The 19345-nt window shown below is 36.6% G+C and overlaps 2 protein-coding genes across 2 annotated transcripts; both read right to left on the bottom strand.

Annotated features, from left to right (window-relative positions):
* Nucleotides 1-4558: 4558 nt before the first annotated feature.
* Nucleotides 4559-8968, bottom strand: LOC6502868. The gene is made up of 3 exons (XM_032455109.2): nt 8480-8968; nt 7366-8070; nt 4559-7311 (listed from the first exon to the last, which is right to left on the bottom strand). Exons 2-3 carry the CDS (start codon nt 7905-7907, stop codon nt 4863-4865), a joined length of 2991 nt encoding a protein of 996 aa, XP_032311000.1. The 5' UTR covers nt 7908-8070; nt 8480-8968; the 3' UTR covers nt 4559-4862.
* Nucleotides 8969-16412: 7444 nt separating this feature from the next.
* On the bottom strand, nt 16413-17329 carry LOC6505357. The gene has a single exon (XM_001964815.4). The coding sequence runs from the start codon at nt 17202-17204 to the stop codon at nt 16500-16502; it is 705 nt and encodes a 234-aa protein (XP_001964851.1). The 5' UTR covers nt 17205-17329; the 3' UTR covers nt 16413-16499.
* Nucleotides 17330-19345: the final 2016 nt, after the last annotated feature.

The raw sequence follows: 19345 nt of genomic DNA, 5'->3' as shown, positions 1-19345 counted from the left end.
GACATGCATCGATAAATTTTCTAAATTTGCTATTGTGCAACCCATAGTTTCTCGAACCATAACTGATATAGAACCTGCAATAATGCAGTTGATGAACTTTTATCCTCATTCAAAGACTATATTTTGTGACAATGAACCGTCTATAAATTCCGAGTCAATCAGGTCACTTGTTTCAAATAGATTTAATGTTAAGATAGCAAACGCACCACCACTCCATAGCACTTCAAATGGGCAGGTGGAAAGGTTCCACAGCACGCTTTTAGAAATAGCTCGCTGCCTGAAACTTGAAAGAGGCATGAGCGATACGGTCAACCTCATACTTCAGGCCACTATCGAATACAACAAAACAATTCATTCAGTGACAGATAAAAGGCCGATCGACATTATTCATTCAATTTCTCCTGAATTTGCAGACGAAATCAAAGGAAAGGTTAAAGAAGCTCAGGAGATACAGCTAAAAAGAATAAACGAAACAAGGCGAGACAGAACTTTTGAGGTGGGAGAAACCGTCCTAGTCAAATTGAACAAACGTCTGGGAAATAAACTTACCCCACGATATAGGACAGAAACGATCGAAGCAGACCTTGGGACAACGGTCCTCATAAAGGGGAGGGTCGTGCATAAAGACAATTTACGTTAAAATCATTGAACATCAATTAATCGTTTAAATTCTTTAGTCTTGTTGTTTATCTTTTGGGCTGACAACCGCAAAAAAAAAAAAAAAAACACTAAAACACTGATAACAAAGTTTGCAAACGTTTATCAATTAAACATTTGACCAATCTTAATATATATTTTTTTTTGTTTTGTTTTGCGTCATCCTCTTTAGCATAGCCAAAGAGAAATGCTACACTAATGATTTCAAAGCCTGCGCAAACAGAGATTTTTCAATCAATTAGCGTTCTACAAATACCCCTAAAACAAATTTTCATATTTTATATACTTTCATATTTTTGTAGTTATTACTGTGAATTTAATTATTATTTTAAGCTTAGAATATCTAATATTTAATAAGGGTCTTAAACACTCCAGCGGTATAGACAAAGGAATCCTAAACATTTTCAAGATCATCGTTCCAATCCTCACAGTTAAGAAGTCTGAGGACAGCCTTCGACTAAGAAAGGGAGGAGTTAACACAATCACCCTGCGGCAAATTTATTTAATATATTTTCTCATATAGTCGTAAGACCCGATCTTGGGAAGTAGTGTACAAGCTTTATTTGGGTAGTTGTAAGAAGAGCTTTAGAGATAAGAATATTTCGGTACTATGTTTTCGTCAGTAGATTTAACATTAGAGATAAGAACATTTCTGTACCTAGTTCAGTCGATTTTTGTAGATCAAATGCGCCGGTCATCACCACGCAAGACTCATATTAAAACTCAACCCACAAAACCACGTGGATAGATATTACCTAATAAATCGTTCACGCTAAACAGCGGAGCGGACAAAGAAAACTAATTAACTAAGACAAACCAAAACTTATTAATTATTATTAAATAATAAATCGTTCACGCTAAACAGCGGAGCGAATAAATAAAGTTATTTACTAAAATAAATCAAAGACTTCTTAATTTATATAAATATTTTATTGAGGCGTGGCCCTTAGAAAAGGTTGGATTTGGAATCGTACTTATTTTATTATTCCAAAGAATTAATGTGGCCTCATTTCGAATTGGCAGCTCCGGGTAAAAGGTCAAATTCTGATTTTCACAATTTATCAAAAAACTTTTTGAGCTTTGCAGTGTGCAACAAAAGCATCTATAGGGACATGAAGCATTTAAATCATCATATACAATTTTGTCATATTCAACAGAATAATACGAAATATTTTTATGGAGGTTTTCGAGTGCTTTTAAAATTTCATTTCCAGGATAACGATTAATTATATTATCTTCATAGGCACAATAGAATAAAGAGCTCTTTTGGAACTGTTCTTTAATATTAAATTTTGTATTGATATCAATCATATTTTCAAATATTGAGTTAAATTTGGATCCAAGTATTTGAATAGTGTTTGATTTTCTTTTAAAGAAAAGCATTAGATCATATCCTCGCAAATGGGCCTCCATTTGTTACCGAATTGGTAGAAAAAGGGAATTTTAACGAGATAGTTGATAACGTCTTTATTAAGAGTATGCAAGTTATTGAATCGAACATCCAGATATTCCAAGTCGTTAGGCAAATAACTTATCCCAAGAGTAGTTAGTTTGTTATAGGACACGTCGAGTACATTAACACTATTATATCCTGGGAAGGATATGTGTGGCAGCTGGGTCAGATTGTTGCCTTGAAGTATTAGTGCCGTGCTTCCGTTAATTGGAATTGGTAAATGGTGCACCTCTAGCAAATACTTCCTTGAGCAATTTATCGAAAATTTATAAGAGCTGCGCTCATATTGGCACTGACACGTTGGCGGGCACGGTATGTAATTTATGCCAACGGTAAAATTACAGACCTCTTCTCCTTGGAAGCATAAAAAAGCGGTTATATTTGTTAACGGTATATATCCAAGACGATCAAATTCAATTATCTGTAATTTTGCGTATCGGTGCAAGTGTTTTATATTTTCCAATCCATTCATTTTTACTAATTTTAAATAACGCAAAGTTTTTGGCAAAGACTCGGAACTGAAAGTGTTTGAATATTAAAGAACAAATCAAAATTAGAATCTTTTTTACTTACTGAAAAAAATTAAAATTGTCTAAATCAACATATTCAAAAATCAAATCTTCCAAAAGTGGTAAATCATTAAAACTTTCGGCGGTTAGTCCATCAACTTTTAATGAACGAAACTCCAGTTTCTTTAATTTCGACTTTCCTTCAAAAAAATACTCCCCAATGCGAAGAGTTGGTTTATGATTACTATATACAGAAAATATATTAAGTTCTGTTATATTCATGGTGCTTTGAATATAACTTTTTATAAGCAATGAGTCCATTTGGATATTTAATATCAATTTAATGACCAGCTTTTCCGGTCCATGTATATGATGAACATTCTCTTCGAGTATATTTAAGGATGGAGAATTTATTATAAAGGCTCGAGCTTTATAAATGCCAAGATATTTAAGATAAAATAGTCCAGGACAAAATCTTGCATCATGCGTACTTTGCAGTCCCGTTACATGTAATTTATAAATTTCTAATTCATTATTTCTCGATATGTGTTGAATATTCCACTGGTTAAAGACTTCGTTATTCCAATGAAAATTCGTAACTAAAACTTCGTTTTTTATTTTATAATCTGTGGTAGTCACTATATTTTTTAGCAATTTGCACGTCTTGTTTAAATCGCAAGGACCACCACAATACAGTTCACAGTAATCTTTTCTCACATTGAATGGAAAAATTTGAAAAGGGAAGACGGAAAGCAAATTTATTGAAAAGACTAATAAATTGATTATGAAAACTTTAACCAACATTGTCGCGCTCACCCAATGGTTGAATTCGAAATGATTGACAAATTAATCTTTCGGTTTCTCTATAGCTTTCAAGTTAAACATTTCCCAAAGGCAAAACTCAAAAAACCAATTTTTTTCTATATAAATATTTATTTTTAAAAAGGGTTGATTTTAACAATTTAGTAGATTCCCAAAGGAACAATAAGGAAAAACAAATGCCTAGGGCCTAATTTTTTTCACATATACTTTTTGATTCATTTCATCATATATTTAATTGGTTTTTACATTGTACACATGTTTGCAATATTGTATTTTTAGACATTTTCATTATTTTCCAGTGTAGATTTGATTTCCTGTATAGAGTTTTTTCAAGAATTGTCTATAAAAATAAAGCCAATGTGGGAATAGCCAAGAGTTATACTAATAACGTTTTTTTCTTAAAATTTTGTTGTCTTGGCAACATTGTAAATAGTTTGGTAGCTTTTAATAATATTTAAAAGTAAATAGTAAGACAAGTACAAAAAATTATAACAATTTTTCTTACAGTACTGTGATTTTATCGAAGAAAGATAAGCCCAGTCCGGCATCAACCGCCAAGGAACTGCAAAGCCTTTCTGGACTTGCAGTCAACGCAAAGTAAGTCGCACACCATGGGTGCAAGAAAGAGAATCGAGAAAGTCAGAAAAGACTGTAAAGAATATAAAGAAATTAAATTATATATGAAGGATTTGAGAGAAACACAGAAGAGCAGATCAATAAGAGACTTACTTGAAGCGGCAAGCATTATTACTGTCCTCAGAGCAATGATCCCTGAGAATTAAGCAAAAAGAAGTCAGTCTGTGCCAGAATCTCACAGCGAAAGAGCGTGATAAGGCAAATCATTTTTGTAAACGCTTTATTATATGTTAATCAACCAATATTATTAATAACCTATACTTATTTTAAATCATAAAAAATTCTGGACTAGATTTCTGCAACAACGGAGAAGTCAGGATTTTACATTAAGATGAAGTAAAATATGCGAGCTATGCTGATGACAAAACATTTAAACAGAAAAACTTTAACTTAAAAATTAAACATGTCATATAATTATATTCTGTTTTTAGAATAAAAATATTTATGGGCTTTAATTAATTCTTTAATAATTATGAAGCTCATTTACTCCATTTAAAATTTTATTGTGAACTAAAGCTTATAACATTACGTTTCAAATTTTGCGCTATTTATTCAGCTCGTTCACTGGAAATTTTATATAAAGGGATGAAAATAAACCACTTCAGGGGTGCAAAATGAGTCCTGGAACATGGCGGTAGTTCCGTTTCCTTTTAAGGGATGAAAAATGGTTATAGTGTCGTAAACCTTAGCTATTTTAAGACCACATTTTGGCGCCAAAATTTTAAATTTTTGTGTAGAAGACTATGCAGAAACTATTGCTTGATTTTAATATATTGTACATTATTTTATAACCTTGGTTCTTCTAATTCATGTAGCAATTGCCTTCTCAGTTTCTCGTGGGGCATTGAGTAGATGAGTTTGTTCCAGAAATTTGGGCTATCCCTGGCCAGATAGGTATTCAGGACCATATATGCTCTCAGTTCGCTGTCTAGTTCATCAAAGTTCTCCACATCCGGATAGAGGACAACGATCAGCCGCTTGCAGCGATCTTTTTCCGAGGCGTGCAGGGCCAATCGGAATTCGAGGCGACCCCAGGTGGACTTCAGAAACTTGTTTGTCATCAGGATAATGATACGCCTGGAGTCCTTTACAGATCTGTTAATGCACTCGGGAATGGACTCACCCACCAGCCAGTCTCGGAGATAGAAACACAATCTGAACTTATGGCTCCTGTTTTCCAGACGCTCCACAAACTCCTCAACAAGGTTCTCGTCCTTGTGGGTAAAGGACAGGAAGGCATCGAATTTTTTCCCCAAATCAAGCTCCTGCCGAGCAGCCATACTGAGGCAAATTTCGTGTTCGTAGAACCAGATCAAAATGGGCTGCCTAAAGATGACCAAAAGGTTAATACCCAAAATAATCATCATGAAGGAGGCGGTAAAAGATGCATAATAAATTAGAGCCGAAGGACAAATGTCACTTTCTTCTACTTCAAGAAGGGGATATCCCGATTCTTCGCAAATCATCACGGCAGAATCGATAATATTTCTGCCATGTCCCTTGACAAATTTCAAGAAGTCTCTCTCTTCACAAGTGCAGGACCATGGGTTTCCTGAGAGACGAACCATCATTTGCGAAGAGCGTATTCTTTTAACTAGAAAGTTACGTATATCTTCTTTCAGAACGGAAATATTGTTGTGACTTAGGTCTAGATAGGTGAGTTTTTTAGGTAATTGCTCGATGAAAGTAAGCTTATTGTTGTCCAAGAAAAGACGTGCCACATTTTCGATACCTGGATGCGATATGTTCGGCAGCATTTCGAGTTCATTTTCGTTGAAAAATAGAGTTGTAAGGCCCACCAGCGGCAATGGTAATGGGGGAATATCCTTTAGGCCTCTTCCACTGCAGTCAATAACGAAAGGATCTGGGAGTGATTTTTCCTCACAGCAAATACACGATTTTGGACATTTTCCGGTGGTGATGTTGCTAAATTCTAGGACTCTTTCGTACTCTAATGGCTCGTGTTCTCGAAGAAAGGATAAAAAAGACAATGCCCCACACTTGCATTCCCAAGGATTTCCTGACAGGTGCACCAGTGTGACGTTTTTTCGATTCCTGAGAAATTCAACAACATCGTCATCGAGGGATGATAATAGATTATTTCTTAAGTCCATTATTAAGATGTTCTTGGGGATCAGCTGTAAAGGAAGCTCTACTATAGAATTATTGGCCATATATAAATATTTTATTGAGTCGTGGCCCTTAGAAAAGGTTGGATTTGGAATAGTACTTATTTTATTAATCCAAAGAATTAATGTGGCCTCATTTCGAATTGGGTATGGCAGCTCCGGGTAAAAGGTCAAATTCTGATTTTCACAATTTATCAAAAAACTTTTTGAGCTTTGCACTTTGCAACAAAAGCATCTATAAGGACACGAAGCATTTAAATCATCATATAAAATTTTGTCATATTCAGCAAAATAATATGAAATATTTTTATGGAGGTATTCGAGTGCTTTTAAAATTTCATTTCCAGGATAACGATTAATTATATTATCTTCATTGGCAAAATAGAATAAAGAGCTTTTTTGGAACTGTTCTTTAATATTAAATTTTGTATTGATATCAATCATATTTTCAAATATTGAGTTAAATTTGGATCCAAGTATTTGAATAGTGTTTGATTTTCTTTTAAAGAAAAACATTAGATTCATATCCTCGCAAATGGGCCTCCATTTGTTACCGAATTGGTAGAAAAAGGGAATTTTAATGAGATAGTGGATAACGTCTTTACTAAGAGTATGCAGGTTATTGAATCGAACATCCAGATATTCCAAGTCGTAAGGCAAATAACTTATTCCAAGAGTAGTTAGTTTGTTATAGGACACGTCGAGTACATTTACAACACTATATCCTGGGAAGGATATGTGTGGCAGCTGGGTCAGATTGTTGCCTTTAAGTAATAGTGCCGTACTTCCGTTGATTGGAATTGGAAGAGGCTGTACCTCTAGCAAATAATTCCATGAGCAATTTATTGAAAATTTATAAGAGCTTCGGTCATATAGACACACACACGTCGGGGGGCACGATATGTTATTTATGCCAATCGTAAAGTAACAGAAATCGTTCAATTGGAAGCATATAAAAGCGGTTAGATTTTTAAACGGTATAAATGCACGACTATTAAATTCAATTATTTTTAATTTTATATACCGGTCAAAGTGCTTTAAATTTACAAATCCATTTATTTTAACTAATTTTAAATAACACAAAGTTGCTCGCAAAACCTCAGATCTGAAAAATTTTAAAAATATTAGACGTAATCACAATTATATTTTTCACTCTTACCGAAAAAATTTAAAATCGTCTAAATCAATATATTCGAAAACCAAATCTTCCAAAATTGGTAAATCGTTAAAGCTTTCGGCGGTTAGGCCTTTGACTTTTAATGTATGAAACTCCAGTTTCTTTAATTTCGACTTTCCTTCAAATAAATTCTGTCCCATGAAAAAAGTTAGCTTATAATTAAAATGACCAGAAATTATTCTGAGTTCTGTTATATTGTTCATGGTTCTTCGTATATAGTTTCTTATAATCATTGAGTCCATGGGGATATTAGAAAAAAATTGTATAACCAGCTTTTCCGGTCCATGCATATTATGAACTTTTGTTTCTGTTATTTTTAAGGATGGAGAATACAATTCAAACACTTCAGCTTCATAAATGGCCAGATTTTTAAAATAAAACACACTGGGACAAAATCTTGCATCATGTGAACTTTTTAGCCCCATTACATATAATTGATCAAGTTTAATATTGTTTTTCGAGGAAATATTTTGAATATTCCATTGATTAAACACTTGTGTTATCCAATTGAATTTCAGAACCATACGTTCAATTTCAATTTTGTATTCTAAGGTAGTTATTGAATTTCCTAAAATGTTGCACGTATCGTTTAAATATATATTATCACATGGACCTCTACAAAATAGTTCACAGTAATCCTCTCGCACGATGGTAGAAAATAGCTCTTGACTAGATGAACGGAAAAGGCTGTTTGTAGAGAAAAAAATAAAAACTGTTGTAAATATTTTCTTTAACATATTTGCGTCCTCAATCTGGCGGATTTGAATTGAAAATAATTGGAATATTTAAATTCTTGTTGTTTATATATCAAATTCCCCTGCAAAATGGCTTTATTTCCCAAAAGAGCAAGCCAGAAAAAATTATTCCCTTGTTGATTGTTTACGGAAATATAAGAATTATATAAAATATCATTTTGCAGACATGTTTAAATTAAATGGAATTTGGAATGGAATTAAACTCAAAATACCAGAATTCACCATTGCTTTTTATATTTAGTTGCTCTTGGATCTTTTACTTAAATCCAATAGAGATTTAGTTTTTTAGAGACCCGCACATATAAATTCTTCCCAGCAAATAAGTGTACTTATGTATGTACCTGTGAATATAAGACAAACATTAAATATTTTTCTGCCCCGAGATATTATCTCGTTTCCGCTTATACAGAGTAAAAATTTTGCGCATTTTTTCTTTCTTCCATGACTATTCCCACTTCAGTGGATTCTCCCTCAGAAAAACCAAACCACACCTCGACTGTCAGAGCTTCGTTGGCCATGGCCACATGCCGTGGCAATTGATGTCAAATTTATAACGACAAATACTCGAAAAGTTTGCCACGTAGCCCCAATACTTGCAACTGTGGTGGCCAGACGAGGCCCACCGCCACGCCCCTCAGCTTATCGTCGACCCTTGCTGGCTCACATTTGGGGCATCATTATTGCTTTTTGATTTTTCGGCTTTCGGTGTGAATTTGTTGAGCAACAGAGAAAGGCCAGCTGGATGGGAATCTGTGCAGTTCTGTGCTCCCGCCCCAGATGAATTATGGCCAACGTGGAGCCCTTTGCTGGAACAGTGCCCAGGACACCGAACGCAGGACGTAGGACGAAAGGCACAGACTGCAGTGGCGGATCCTTTTCGATGGGGCAAACATATTAATGCAATTTTATTTAAATTATGCTACATTTATGCCTCATGCTCACATTGATATATTTGCTTTTTATGCACCGCCGTCATCTCGCTTTCTCTCGGCGCGTATATCACAATGTGTCTTTTTTTCGAGGATGAAGAGCCTGGGAAACAGCAATCGGAACTGGTTTCCTTATTGTCCTTTTGTGCATTTCATATTTGCCATGTCTGGAAAGTTTTCCTTGTCTGCTTTACCATTTCACCATTTCTCCTTAAGCGAATTTATTTATGTCCATCAAACAATTTATGCCAGCTTGATAATTTTAAATGTTAATTAGACTGCATGGGCGGGGGATCCGAATCGATCCAATTATTAAAGCTATAATTTATGGCGTTTAAATGTAGGTTCAACAGGAAGGATGAATTAAATACAAATTGATAAATGAACGTAAATAATTAAATTGCAGTAATGCGTAATTAATTGTCAATGAGATACAATTAAACCCTACGGATGGGGGCAATGGCTGCTAGAATTAGTAGAGTGTTGTTTGAAAATATTTAAAATTTGGTCTAGTATGTGGAAAAATTTGTGAATAAGTGTTTGGCCCATGTGTCGGGTAACAATCAATAAATCAGCGATTATTCATTACACATGTTCATGGGAATTCCGTAACATTTAGCGACAAGTCACAGCAATTACGAGTGATGTGATTGAAAAATCTTAATTTCATTTGGAAACGCCTTGAAAATGGCGCTCCATTATCAACGGATGACTTCTGGGCCGTGAGCATCCGCAGAAGCGAGAGCTTTGCAATTACGACCAAGGAATAGGAAATTCCCGTCGAGCCGTCAAAACCGGAAATGGCAAAGTGGCAAAGCGCAAAGCGGAAATGGCAGGCACAACACAACGCACCCAACAGAAAAATGCAAATTTCCACGAAAAGGAAATTATAAAAATATTTGCTGGTGTCCCACCTGGCCCACACTTTCCCCTCCCCGCGGCCCTTCTTCCGTTGTAGCAAGAGAGCTACCTGAAAAATAGCAAAGGAATTTTTGCACGTGGATCGTCCTTGTTATTGGAGTGGCTGTTATTGTTATTGTTGTTGTTGTTAGCCGTCTGAAGTCCACTTGAAGCGACGTTCCCGCACTTTGGGGGCGAAGGTCCCACAACTTCAAGTGCTCCATCGTCTGGCGGAAAGTTTTTACTTATTTTATTCGGATTGGTTTTTTTAGCCACTATATAACAAATAACAAGTAGCTTTATATATAGCCCAGATAAAAATGGCTGAGTGTATGTGGGTAAATTTATGCACCGGCAAGTGAAAGGTTCATATTTTAGCCATTGCTAGGGTACGAGCGATTTCAACTTTAATTATTTTTACAGGTGCAATTTATTTACATGAATTTCAATCTCCGCACCGGAGTATAAATTACCATAAACATCTCCTATATGGATATACGGCTATACGTATATGGTTTTTAACATTTTTTTCTGCTTACCGGGGCTTTTTCCATGATGAATATTTAATGCACAGGAATGGGAGGAAATCAGTGGCAAATGGTGGCCTGAGAGGGGCAGAAAGTCAGGGGGCAGAGGTAACTCGAAATGTCAGAAACAGCGAAAAAGCAAAACGAGCATTACAAACAAAGGCTTGTGTTCCAGACTTACTGTTCCGAGGCCTTTTTCCGAAATCATAAATGCACAAACACACTTGGCAGTGCTCTCGTGTGTGTCAGTCTATGCGATAGTGTGTGTGTGCGTGGATGCACAGGTGAAAAGTCAGAGAAAGTCAAATTAATTCCACTTAATTTGTTTTAACCACAAAAGCCAAAATATCGAATACCAAATGGATGTCAATTCGGCGCATGCAGTTGTACCTAAGAGCCTATAGATATATCGCGTGAAAGTTCCACTGAATATTCTGTTTCAGTTTAAAATGAAAATATTTTGAAATAAAACTAGAAGTTTGATATTAAATTAATGATAATTTAATAGATTCTTTTTTTTTAATTTGAATCTACAATAATTTAATATTTAATTTGTATTTAAAACATAATAATGGAAGCCTGGCTGATCATTTAAAAGGTTCGTTAGCTTGTTGTAGCGGTGCAAGTTACTCTTAAGCACTTAACATACTTCCCCAACTTGATTTTACTTACATTTCTCTGTCACAGATTCTCTCTTAGCCTGTAAACAAACCATGTTAAATGTACAATTATGTAAGCATCTGCAAAATGTTAACCTAGCGCCTCTACTTTGGGCAAATCCACCCCTCAAAATAACGGTATCTTCGCCCCTGTGAAAAGTTCTTGCTGCGGAAACTTTCAAGCTCCAGTTATAAGCTTTTATATTTTGGCTTAGCTTTTTGTTGGAGCACCCCTACATAAGCCACTCGGGTTTTTCTTAGTTTAGAAACTTAATATCTTGGCTCCTATTGGCTGCAGCCTGATTATAAAAGACCAGGACGTGCCCAATTAAAGCTCAGTTGGTTTTTAGCCCGGTCAAAAGAATGCTGTTCTCGGAATGTGGTAACCACGGCATCAGTATCTTCACTAAAGGTGATACGGTTTTGTTAAACTCAAATAAATGTTTTAAATAAAATTTTAAAAGTTTGTTAAACGTTTTTTATTCTTGTGGGGATATTTCAAAATTGGTCAAGCAATTCTTAACAAGGCATTACAAATTGTAATTTGAAATTAATATTACTAAATGTTTAGTTTATTCAAAAGTAAAATTGGATTATTAATTAGACATATATGTTTTTATATTTTCAATAATTGACTAGTGGTTTTATTTAGTATATTTTTTGTAGTCCTTATAATGCAAGGTTACAAAATTTAATTTTATTTTTTTTTTTTGTTTAATTTTTTTTATACTCTTAATATTTTTTGGCGCCTCCTTGCGTATCACGGTTGTCGTTTAATTCTTCAATTTTTATCTCCTCAAAAAGTTTTCTTTGTTATCAGTATTTTAAATGGGCTGAATCTAGTGATTCGTGGTAACGAGTTATTCACCATTTGCATGACCCCATCTTTGTGGCGATGGACCCCATCTTTGTGGCCTATCTGCTCAGTCCCTCTTCTCGGATTTGAAGTTCGCTTCTGCTTTCTCTTCGATTTTTTTTTTAGATTCTTACGCCTCTCATCTCGTTTGCGAAATTTTTATCCGTTAGTCGTATGAATACAAATTTGACGCTTACTCTCGTTTTTGTTCACAAATTTTACCCGCTCATCGTACGACCAAAATGGTGCTACAAACCTATTCATTTCCACCAATCCCTGGCTCCTTGGTCGCTGCCTGATCGTGATCCTGCGTAATGGTCCTTTTTTGTGTTCCTTTCCTTTAGATGACTAGATCTCTCACTTTTCATTAGCTTCAAGTGTTCGTTTCTTTCCGTCGCCTACTTTCGGCGATAATTATTGGACTTAAGAGTCGGTCTTTGAACGATCTTGATTCTTGAGCTCCCAAATAATTTGAAGGGTTTGGTTAGAAATAATAATATAATTTATTTTAATTCTCTGGGTAACGCGTATAACGTGGAACGTGTACGTTTACACCTTTGTGTCCACGTACACTTACTGACTGATTGCAATTTCTAACAAACGCTTCCCCTCGTTGGATAAGCATATTCAAATTGTTTTTTCACATGGTATTTTGTAAGTATGATCATTCCCAAAATTTCCTATATGCCCCAATCTCACAAAAATCGCAAAATTAATAATTAGGTATTCATTTTTATTTGTTTTTTTGTTTAAAAATGGCGTTACACGGTTTTTAAGGAAAAATTCCCCCAGTTAACCGTAGAGCTTATCAATAAGTTCCCCGAGAACCGAGCAGCAGTTTTCTTTGCTGGCAGAGCGAACGAGTCGCCTCAGAGCCATCATTTATTACAACCCTTTATTATGCCCAACTTATGTCATTGTGGGGGTGTATCCCTTAAATGAATCTGGGCGGTTTTTAGCTTCTCTCACAAACTCCAATTACGACCTAATTAACAAAACCACCTATTTCCCTCCTGGCCCAGAGCCACCCAACCTATAACCTTAAATGCATTTCGCTCTTGCAGTTCACAGAGGCCAGGCAAAATTAAAAGCTACGCGAATTTTCGCTCTAATTTTTTATTTTCGCCAATTTGGCGAAATCAAGAGGAGTACGAGGAACTACTTGGGGCTTGAAACAATTTATTGGAGATGCAATTGAAAATGCAGCAAGCGTGTCGAGGTCGAAAAATGCTAGCCATCGAACCGCTTTGAACTTATGGCAATAAATTCTTCGTTTTTGGCAAAAGCCATAAAAAAGAAATTGAAAGAAGTGCAAATCTAATGAAGAGCCAGGGTTCGAGCCAGTGCCTACAAATTGTATTTTATTTTACCAAGCACTCAAAAATTGTTTTATTTTTGTGGCTTTATGTTCATTGATAAATTAGTCACGTAGTGGAATCGGCCGTCTGAAAGAACCGAGGGATAGTCGTTGGGGTCAAAGAGGCGAACAAGTTGACTGCACACATCCCTAAACTTTAACTTAGCAGAGAACATTAAGCTAAGCCCCAAAACTAAATGAACTAATTCCGGTTTTTAACTTATTCACTCCATTCTGTTTTCATTACCATCTTCAGTCGGCAAACAAGTTGTCGGACCATCGGACTATCCATGACTGACTGGCTAACAAGCCGTTTAACGCCCACTCAGATGCTCAGACACTCAGATACTGAGTAACTCGACTGCTTTCCTTCTGTCTTTGGTCCTTCGCTGTCAGCGCCCCTAAGCATATGCTACAAATAATTTGTTATTCAATACGAAACACGAAAAAGTACACAAAGCGGCAAACGAGCTTCAAAAATTCAACACACACTGGACATTTAGTAAATTGGCTAACAACTTTTTGTTCAGCTTCGTTTTCTTTGCTGTTGTCCTTATTGTTGTTGTTACGTGATTGCCCGACAAAGAGTGTGTGTGTATTTGTGTGTGTTTTTGTGGTTAGTCGGCATGTTGTCCTGTGTTGTGTGCCATATGCTTGACCACAGGCACACAAAAAAAGGACACGGTCAGAAAGGATAACTCAACAGCCTGCCGAAAATGTTTTACGAGACCGAAGATTTAAAGAATTTTCCAACTAAATAAAGGTGTGAATATAAAAAGGCGATCATTAATAAAATTATTTTAATAGAAGTTACAAAATTTGAAAATATTTATTACATCAAGCTAGTACAGTATCCTATCAATTAACTGCTTTCTTTGAAATACAAATCAAAAATGATTTTATATCCATTTCAAAGGAAAAAACACATACTGTTTCTCTTGATTTCACAATAATCTTCTTTCTATACATTTGCACAAATAACTAGAAAACATAGTACCAATCAACTGACTCTCGTCAAGTCAAAGTTCAGGGAAGCCAAGACAGTGCAGTGGGTCTTACAATGCCACTTATGGTTATGCCTTATGTCTCCCCACTCCGAGTGCTTGCCTTAGTTATCCCCTTGCATTTCGGTTGTTTACGGTATGACCACTTGAGCTGCTTTTATTTTATTGAAGATTTGTATCAAAATGTCAACAGGAGGAGCACTGGGGAAGAAAAGGAACAGAACCAGCAACAAGGACACGAAGAACTGAAGAAAAATGCAGAAGTTGCTCTTTTGATGTGGGTTGTGTCTCAAGTTCTATTCCCATTCCTTCAGTCATGTTTTTTGTTTGTGTTTTCCTAGCATTTGAGCAAATAAAATGTTTGCTTAAAAAATTGCAGGCATGCATTGCCAGTTTCCTTGTCCCCTTAGTCCTTTTTTTATGCTTCTTATTTTTCTTCCTGCTTAAGTTGAAAATGTTGAAATGCTCATTTCAAGCGAGTTTGCCATTTTCCGTTTTCTGGGAATTTTCGGGTAGTGAGGAATTTACTGCAGTCACGACTTCAGCCTGACACAAATACATTTAAAAATGTGCTAACATATGTACGCAGCTCACATATTTCTTCCTTTGGCTGTTGCGTTGACAGACCCTCTGAAGCTCGCATCTTATCACCCATCCTACGTCCTGAATCCTGCAAGTAGGAGTGAGCGTCTAACGACAGTTGGCAGTTAAGTTTTGGATAATGGCAAGCTGGGGTCCGGGGATAAGGGATTCTAAAAAGGAGTCTAGAAGTTTCTTTTAGGGGGGATTGAGAGAGTTAGAAGCTGAGAGTGCGGTGCATGGAGATAATCTTCCAAGCATTATAAGGACAACTTTGATTTTATATTTGAGGGTTATTTGGGATAAATTAACTCTAAGGGCAGACCATTAAAATATATCGTGAATCTTAACATACAACCATTGTAGAGGGCTATAGTTCTTTTATATTTTTTTTAATAAACAACTGAAAGGTAAGAGAAATACTTGCAGTTGCACCTAATTAAATTCGCAAAGCAACCAAACACCGTGTAACAAAAAACGAGCTGCCACAGACACGGTTCTTCAGGTTGAGTTGACTTTCGTCTTCATCCGCAGTCCCCTGACATGTGAAATGTGAAATATTAAATATACTTTCCCCTTGTTCTACGATTCCAAGCCCATTGAGCATCTCGACACCATCAACATCAAATCAACACAAGCACAAATTCAATTACTCAAGTGGAGCAACACTTGCGAGAAAGGCAAACGTGTTTTGCGAGTGACATTAATGCGATTCCGGCAACTGTCAATCATATTTGTATTTCCAAAGCAATGGCCCAAAAATACCATCCGGCTCTTGTTTTTCTGGCACTTTATTTTTTATTCGCCGGCTCTTTGATGGCCCGGCCGCAGCTTAATTTGCAATTTAATCGATTGCATCATGGGAAAATCTACAAATAAAGTGACGTATAACAAATATTTTTGCAAGCCCATGATCTGAAATTCGTTTGAAATGTGATAGGTTATTTTAAAATTGAAGGGAATACATATAAGACCAGTGAGGACGCAGAGAAAGATAAGCCTTGAAATATTTATTTGAAAATTCGTTGAAAAAATCTTTTCCCAGTGCCAACTCTTTAAAGCTCGAGTGCCAATACGTCACACATAAATAACATTCGTGACACACTCATTAGCACCACCACTCCCCTGCACGGCTCCTGGACCCAATTGCTGGTGCCGTGGTGTGGAAAGAAATACAAACAGAATCGCTTTCAACATATTCCGAAATGAAATCGAATGTCGGGCGTTTGTCGGACAGATTAAAAATACAATTTACGGCAAATCAATTGCGGCTAACATGGCAACAGCAAGGACAACCATGGGCGGGAGGAAAACACAAAAAAAAAGAGGAGAAAATTAAAATGGCCACCGCAAGGAAAACAGTTGAAGCAAAAAATGAAAAGCAAACAAAAAGAAGGACCCCGAGTGCCGGAAAATCGAAAAATGAAAGCCCTCCTCGGAAAGAAAGAAAGAATGACGACAACAACAAGGCCGGCAATAGCAACAGCTGTTGGCATAAATTTGTATAAATAATAAACAATTTACGAGAACAACTCTTGGACCTGCACCGGCTATGCTTCCAGTTCGGCTTCCTGCTGCTCCTCCAGCTCCATGCCCTGCTGCAGCCCTATGGTCTGCTCATCTGGATCCTCCTGCCACATTGGTTTTTGACTCTCCTGATTCGGGACCCTCGGACGGCGCAGTTGCATCTGAAAGGCGCGAATTGCCTGAAACCGCTGCACCCGAGTCAACTGGCTAAAGAAGACGGCTCCCATCACATAGCTCCTGATGTCCTGAATGTGATCGATAACTGGACCGGCGCACAAAGGAATGGGCATACCCTCCAAAATGCCCCCCATTGTGTCCTTCATTTTGACCGGACACACAACCTCGGCCACAATACACATGGTAATAAGAGCACCCAAAATTGTGATAATTATTAGCAGACCGTACTCGCACCACTCAGACTGCCGGCAAATCATACTCGCCGTCTTGAAAGCCATTCGCTCGTAGCCACACCAGCCGATCAACATTATCAGCTCGGTAATGAAAACCGTAGCGAGGATTTCTACGAAGGCGAATAGCCTTGGAGAGGACTTCTTGTACCGCTTTGGTATCACGTCTCCGTCCCACAGCAGAAAAAGGATGGCCAGCAGGAAAAGATATGCGCCCAAAGAGGGTGCCGGCGAGCATTGATTATTTGGCTGGTTCACAAAAAACGATATGCCCATAACCTGCAGCACTCCAGTTATCGCAATCGTTGCCTGACTCACCATTTTTGGACTATTAATTTTTATTACTATTTCTATTGCAGTTAAATCAAAATTTGACTTGATAGTTTTTTTCTAAAAATTATTGGAATGCTTTCTATGAATTATTTGAAGTGTGACTGATAAAACAAATCCATGCACTGTCATTTCAACAAACCGCTAAATCAAATCGAATCGAAAAGGCAAGTAAAGCCATCTGGGGATTTTTTGCACCTGCCTTGGGCTTGGGCTGAAATATTTTCACTGGCGTTGGGGGCTGTCAGGTCAAGCTCTCTTGGCTTTTAAACACGTCATAAGCTTTCCAGCTGCATGACCGGCTCAGGATGGCCTTAACATTTATTGCATACTTTTAAGGGCCATGGCCTGTAAAACACATTCTGAAGTGGTGTAGGTGAAAGGCGTCCTTACCAAATTGGAGAATGTATCCTGAGGCAAAGCAATATTTTGAATACCCTCTTTGAATAATATGTGGGGTAGACAAATCTTTACTTCTAGCTAGCTAGAATAGGGTAATAGTGCTTCCCATATAACTCAAAGCGACAGAACGTTCGTTTGTCAGACCAAATGACGAGTTTTTAGTCTTTTAAGGTCAATTTTTGTGTTCCTTTGAAAACTTAAGAATCTTTAGTACTATCTTATTGGTCTCCTATTTCTGATGATAACCAGAAAAATAATACTGCAATAAAGTTAGAATCATGTCTAATTACAATTTGAGTACATGTTTGTTGCTTTTTTTTTTTTTTTTTTTTTTTTATATTTATTAAGTGAAGAATCTGTACATCAAATAAGTACCTTAACATCACATGAAGTGTATATACAATGTAAGCCTAACCAAAATGTTTGTTGCTACTTTTTCATTTGTATCTACTTAATGAGTTATTTTATATTTTAATTTAATATGTCATTTTGTTATGAATTGAAAAGATAATAGTTATTTAAGCACGTACGCAATTTTTCTCCTCACTGGATATTCCAACAAAAATTAATGAAATATTTTAGGTGTCAATATTAAAGGGTATCCATTAGTGACCTCCAAATAATTAAGAATATAAAATCCAACTTGGCTTCTTTGGAATTTATATTGGGCACTTCTCTGGCATCTTTCTGGTTTCACTTTGTGTGATTTTCACTGGCCTCATAAATTATTTGTGGGCTGCAATAACAAAAATAAAAACACAAGTTTTAGTGCAGAATTTGTGGCATTCAGCCACTTAATGTGCAATCAAACAATTTCATGGGATACCCAAGGACCATCCGACTTTTAAGTGTTGCAAATTTGTGAAGCATTCGGCCACTTTAAATTATCATAACTTTGGGCGTATCCCGGGGGAATGGGAGTCGAACAAACATTGACCGAAAAGTCAATGACAAAACTTTTTGGCGCAGCAATAAAAATCAACGTTATTATGTTAATTGGCTGGGCTTTTGGCTGCAGACTTGCCCTTTGGTGTTTCTCAGTTGGGTCAAGATTTTAATCACTAAATTAGTTTACAAAATGTGTAAGAATATTTCGGGGAATTTTTTTCCGACAGTATGCCTTAGGTCAGGTACAGGAACAATCAGGCTACAAAAGCGCCTAAAAGCATATGGCCTTTATATTATTTAGAGTGTTAGAGACGGGAAGGTACTTGGTGGGCTCCTTTGTTAACTGCGGAAAGTTTTTCCTCCAATGGAATATTTTTTTGTCCTCTTTTTAACCTTCTTGCTGTGGCAACCAGAAATAATAAGCAAACATTATTTATTTTAAAGGAAGCTGCAAAGCCGTTGCATAACCCGGGGCGTTTCAAAGTGGAAACAATGACGGGAAACCGGCAAGGAAGTTGCCTTGTCATGGTCGCGGGCAGAACGTCAAAGTAATTAAACAAAAGTAATTAAGATTAGCGGACTTGAAGTAGCTCCGAGTCATCAGCAAGTCTCTCACCTGCCCTGCCGCCTCTTTTGTGGCCATTATCATTATCATAGTGCAAAAGGGGCGTGCCGCCAACCCGAAAAAGGTAAGGTTAATGTTAAGCGTAACAATATGAAAAGCTTCCTGACAACTTTGACGTCATTATAGACAGAGCATCCTTCAAGCCTGAGCTCTTTACACTTAGGTCCCTCGTTATGGAGTGTCCTAAGTAGAACGCTGACCCAACCACCTCCAGGGT

This window comes from Drosophila ananassae, chromosome 3R (genome assembly GCF_017639315.1).
Source record: "Drosophila ananassae strain 14024-0371.13 chromosome 3R, ASM1763931v2, whole genome shotgun sequence".
NCBI classification, from domain to species: domain Eukaryota; kingdom Metazoa; phylum Arthropoda; class Insecta; order Diptera; family Drosophilidae; genus Drosophila; species Drosophila ananassae.
Note: the sequence above shows the minus strand (reverse complement) of the source record. Positions and strands in the feature narration are given on the sequence as shown.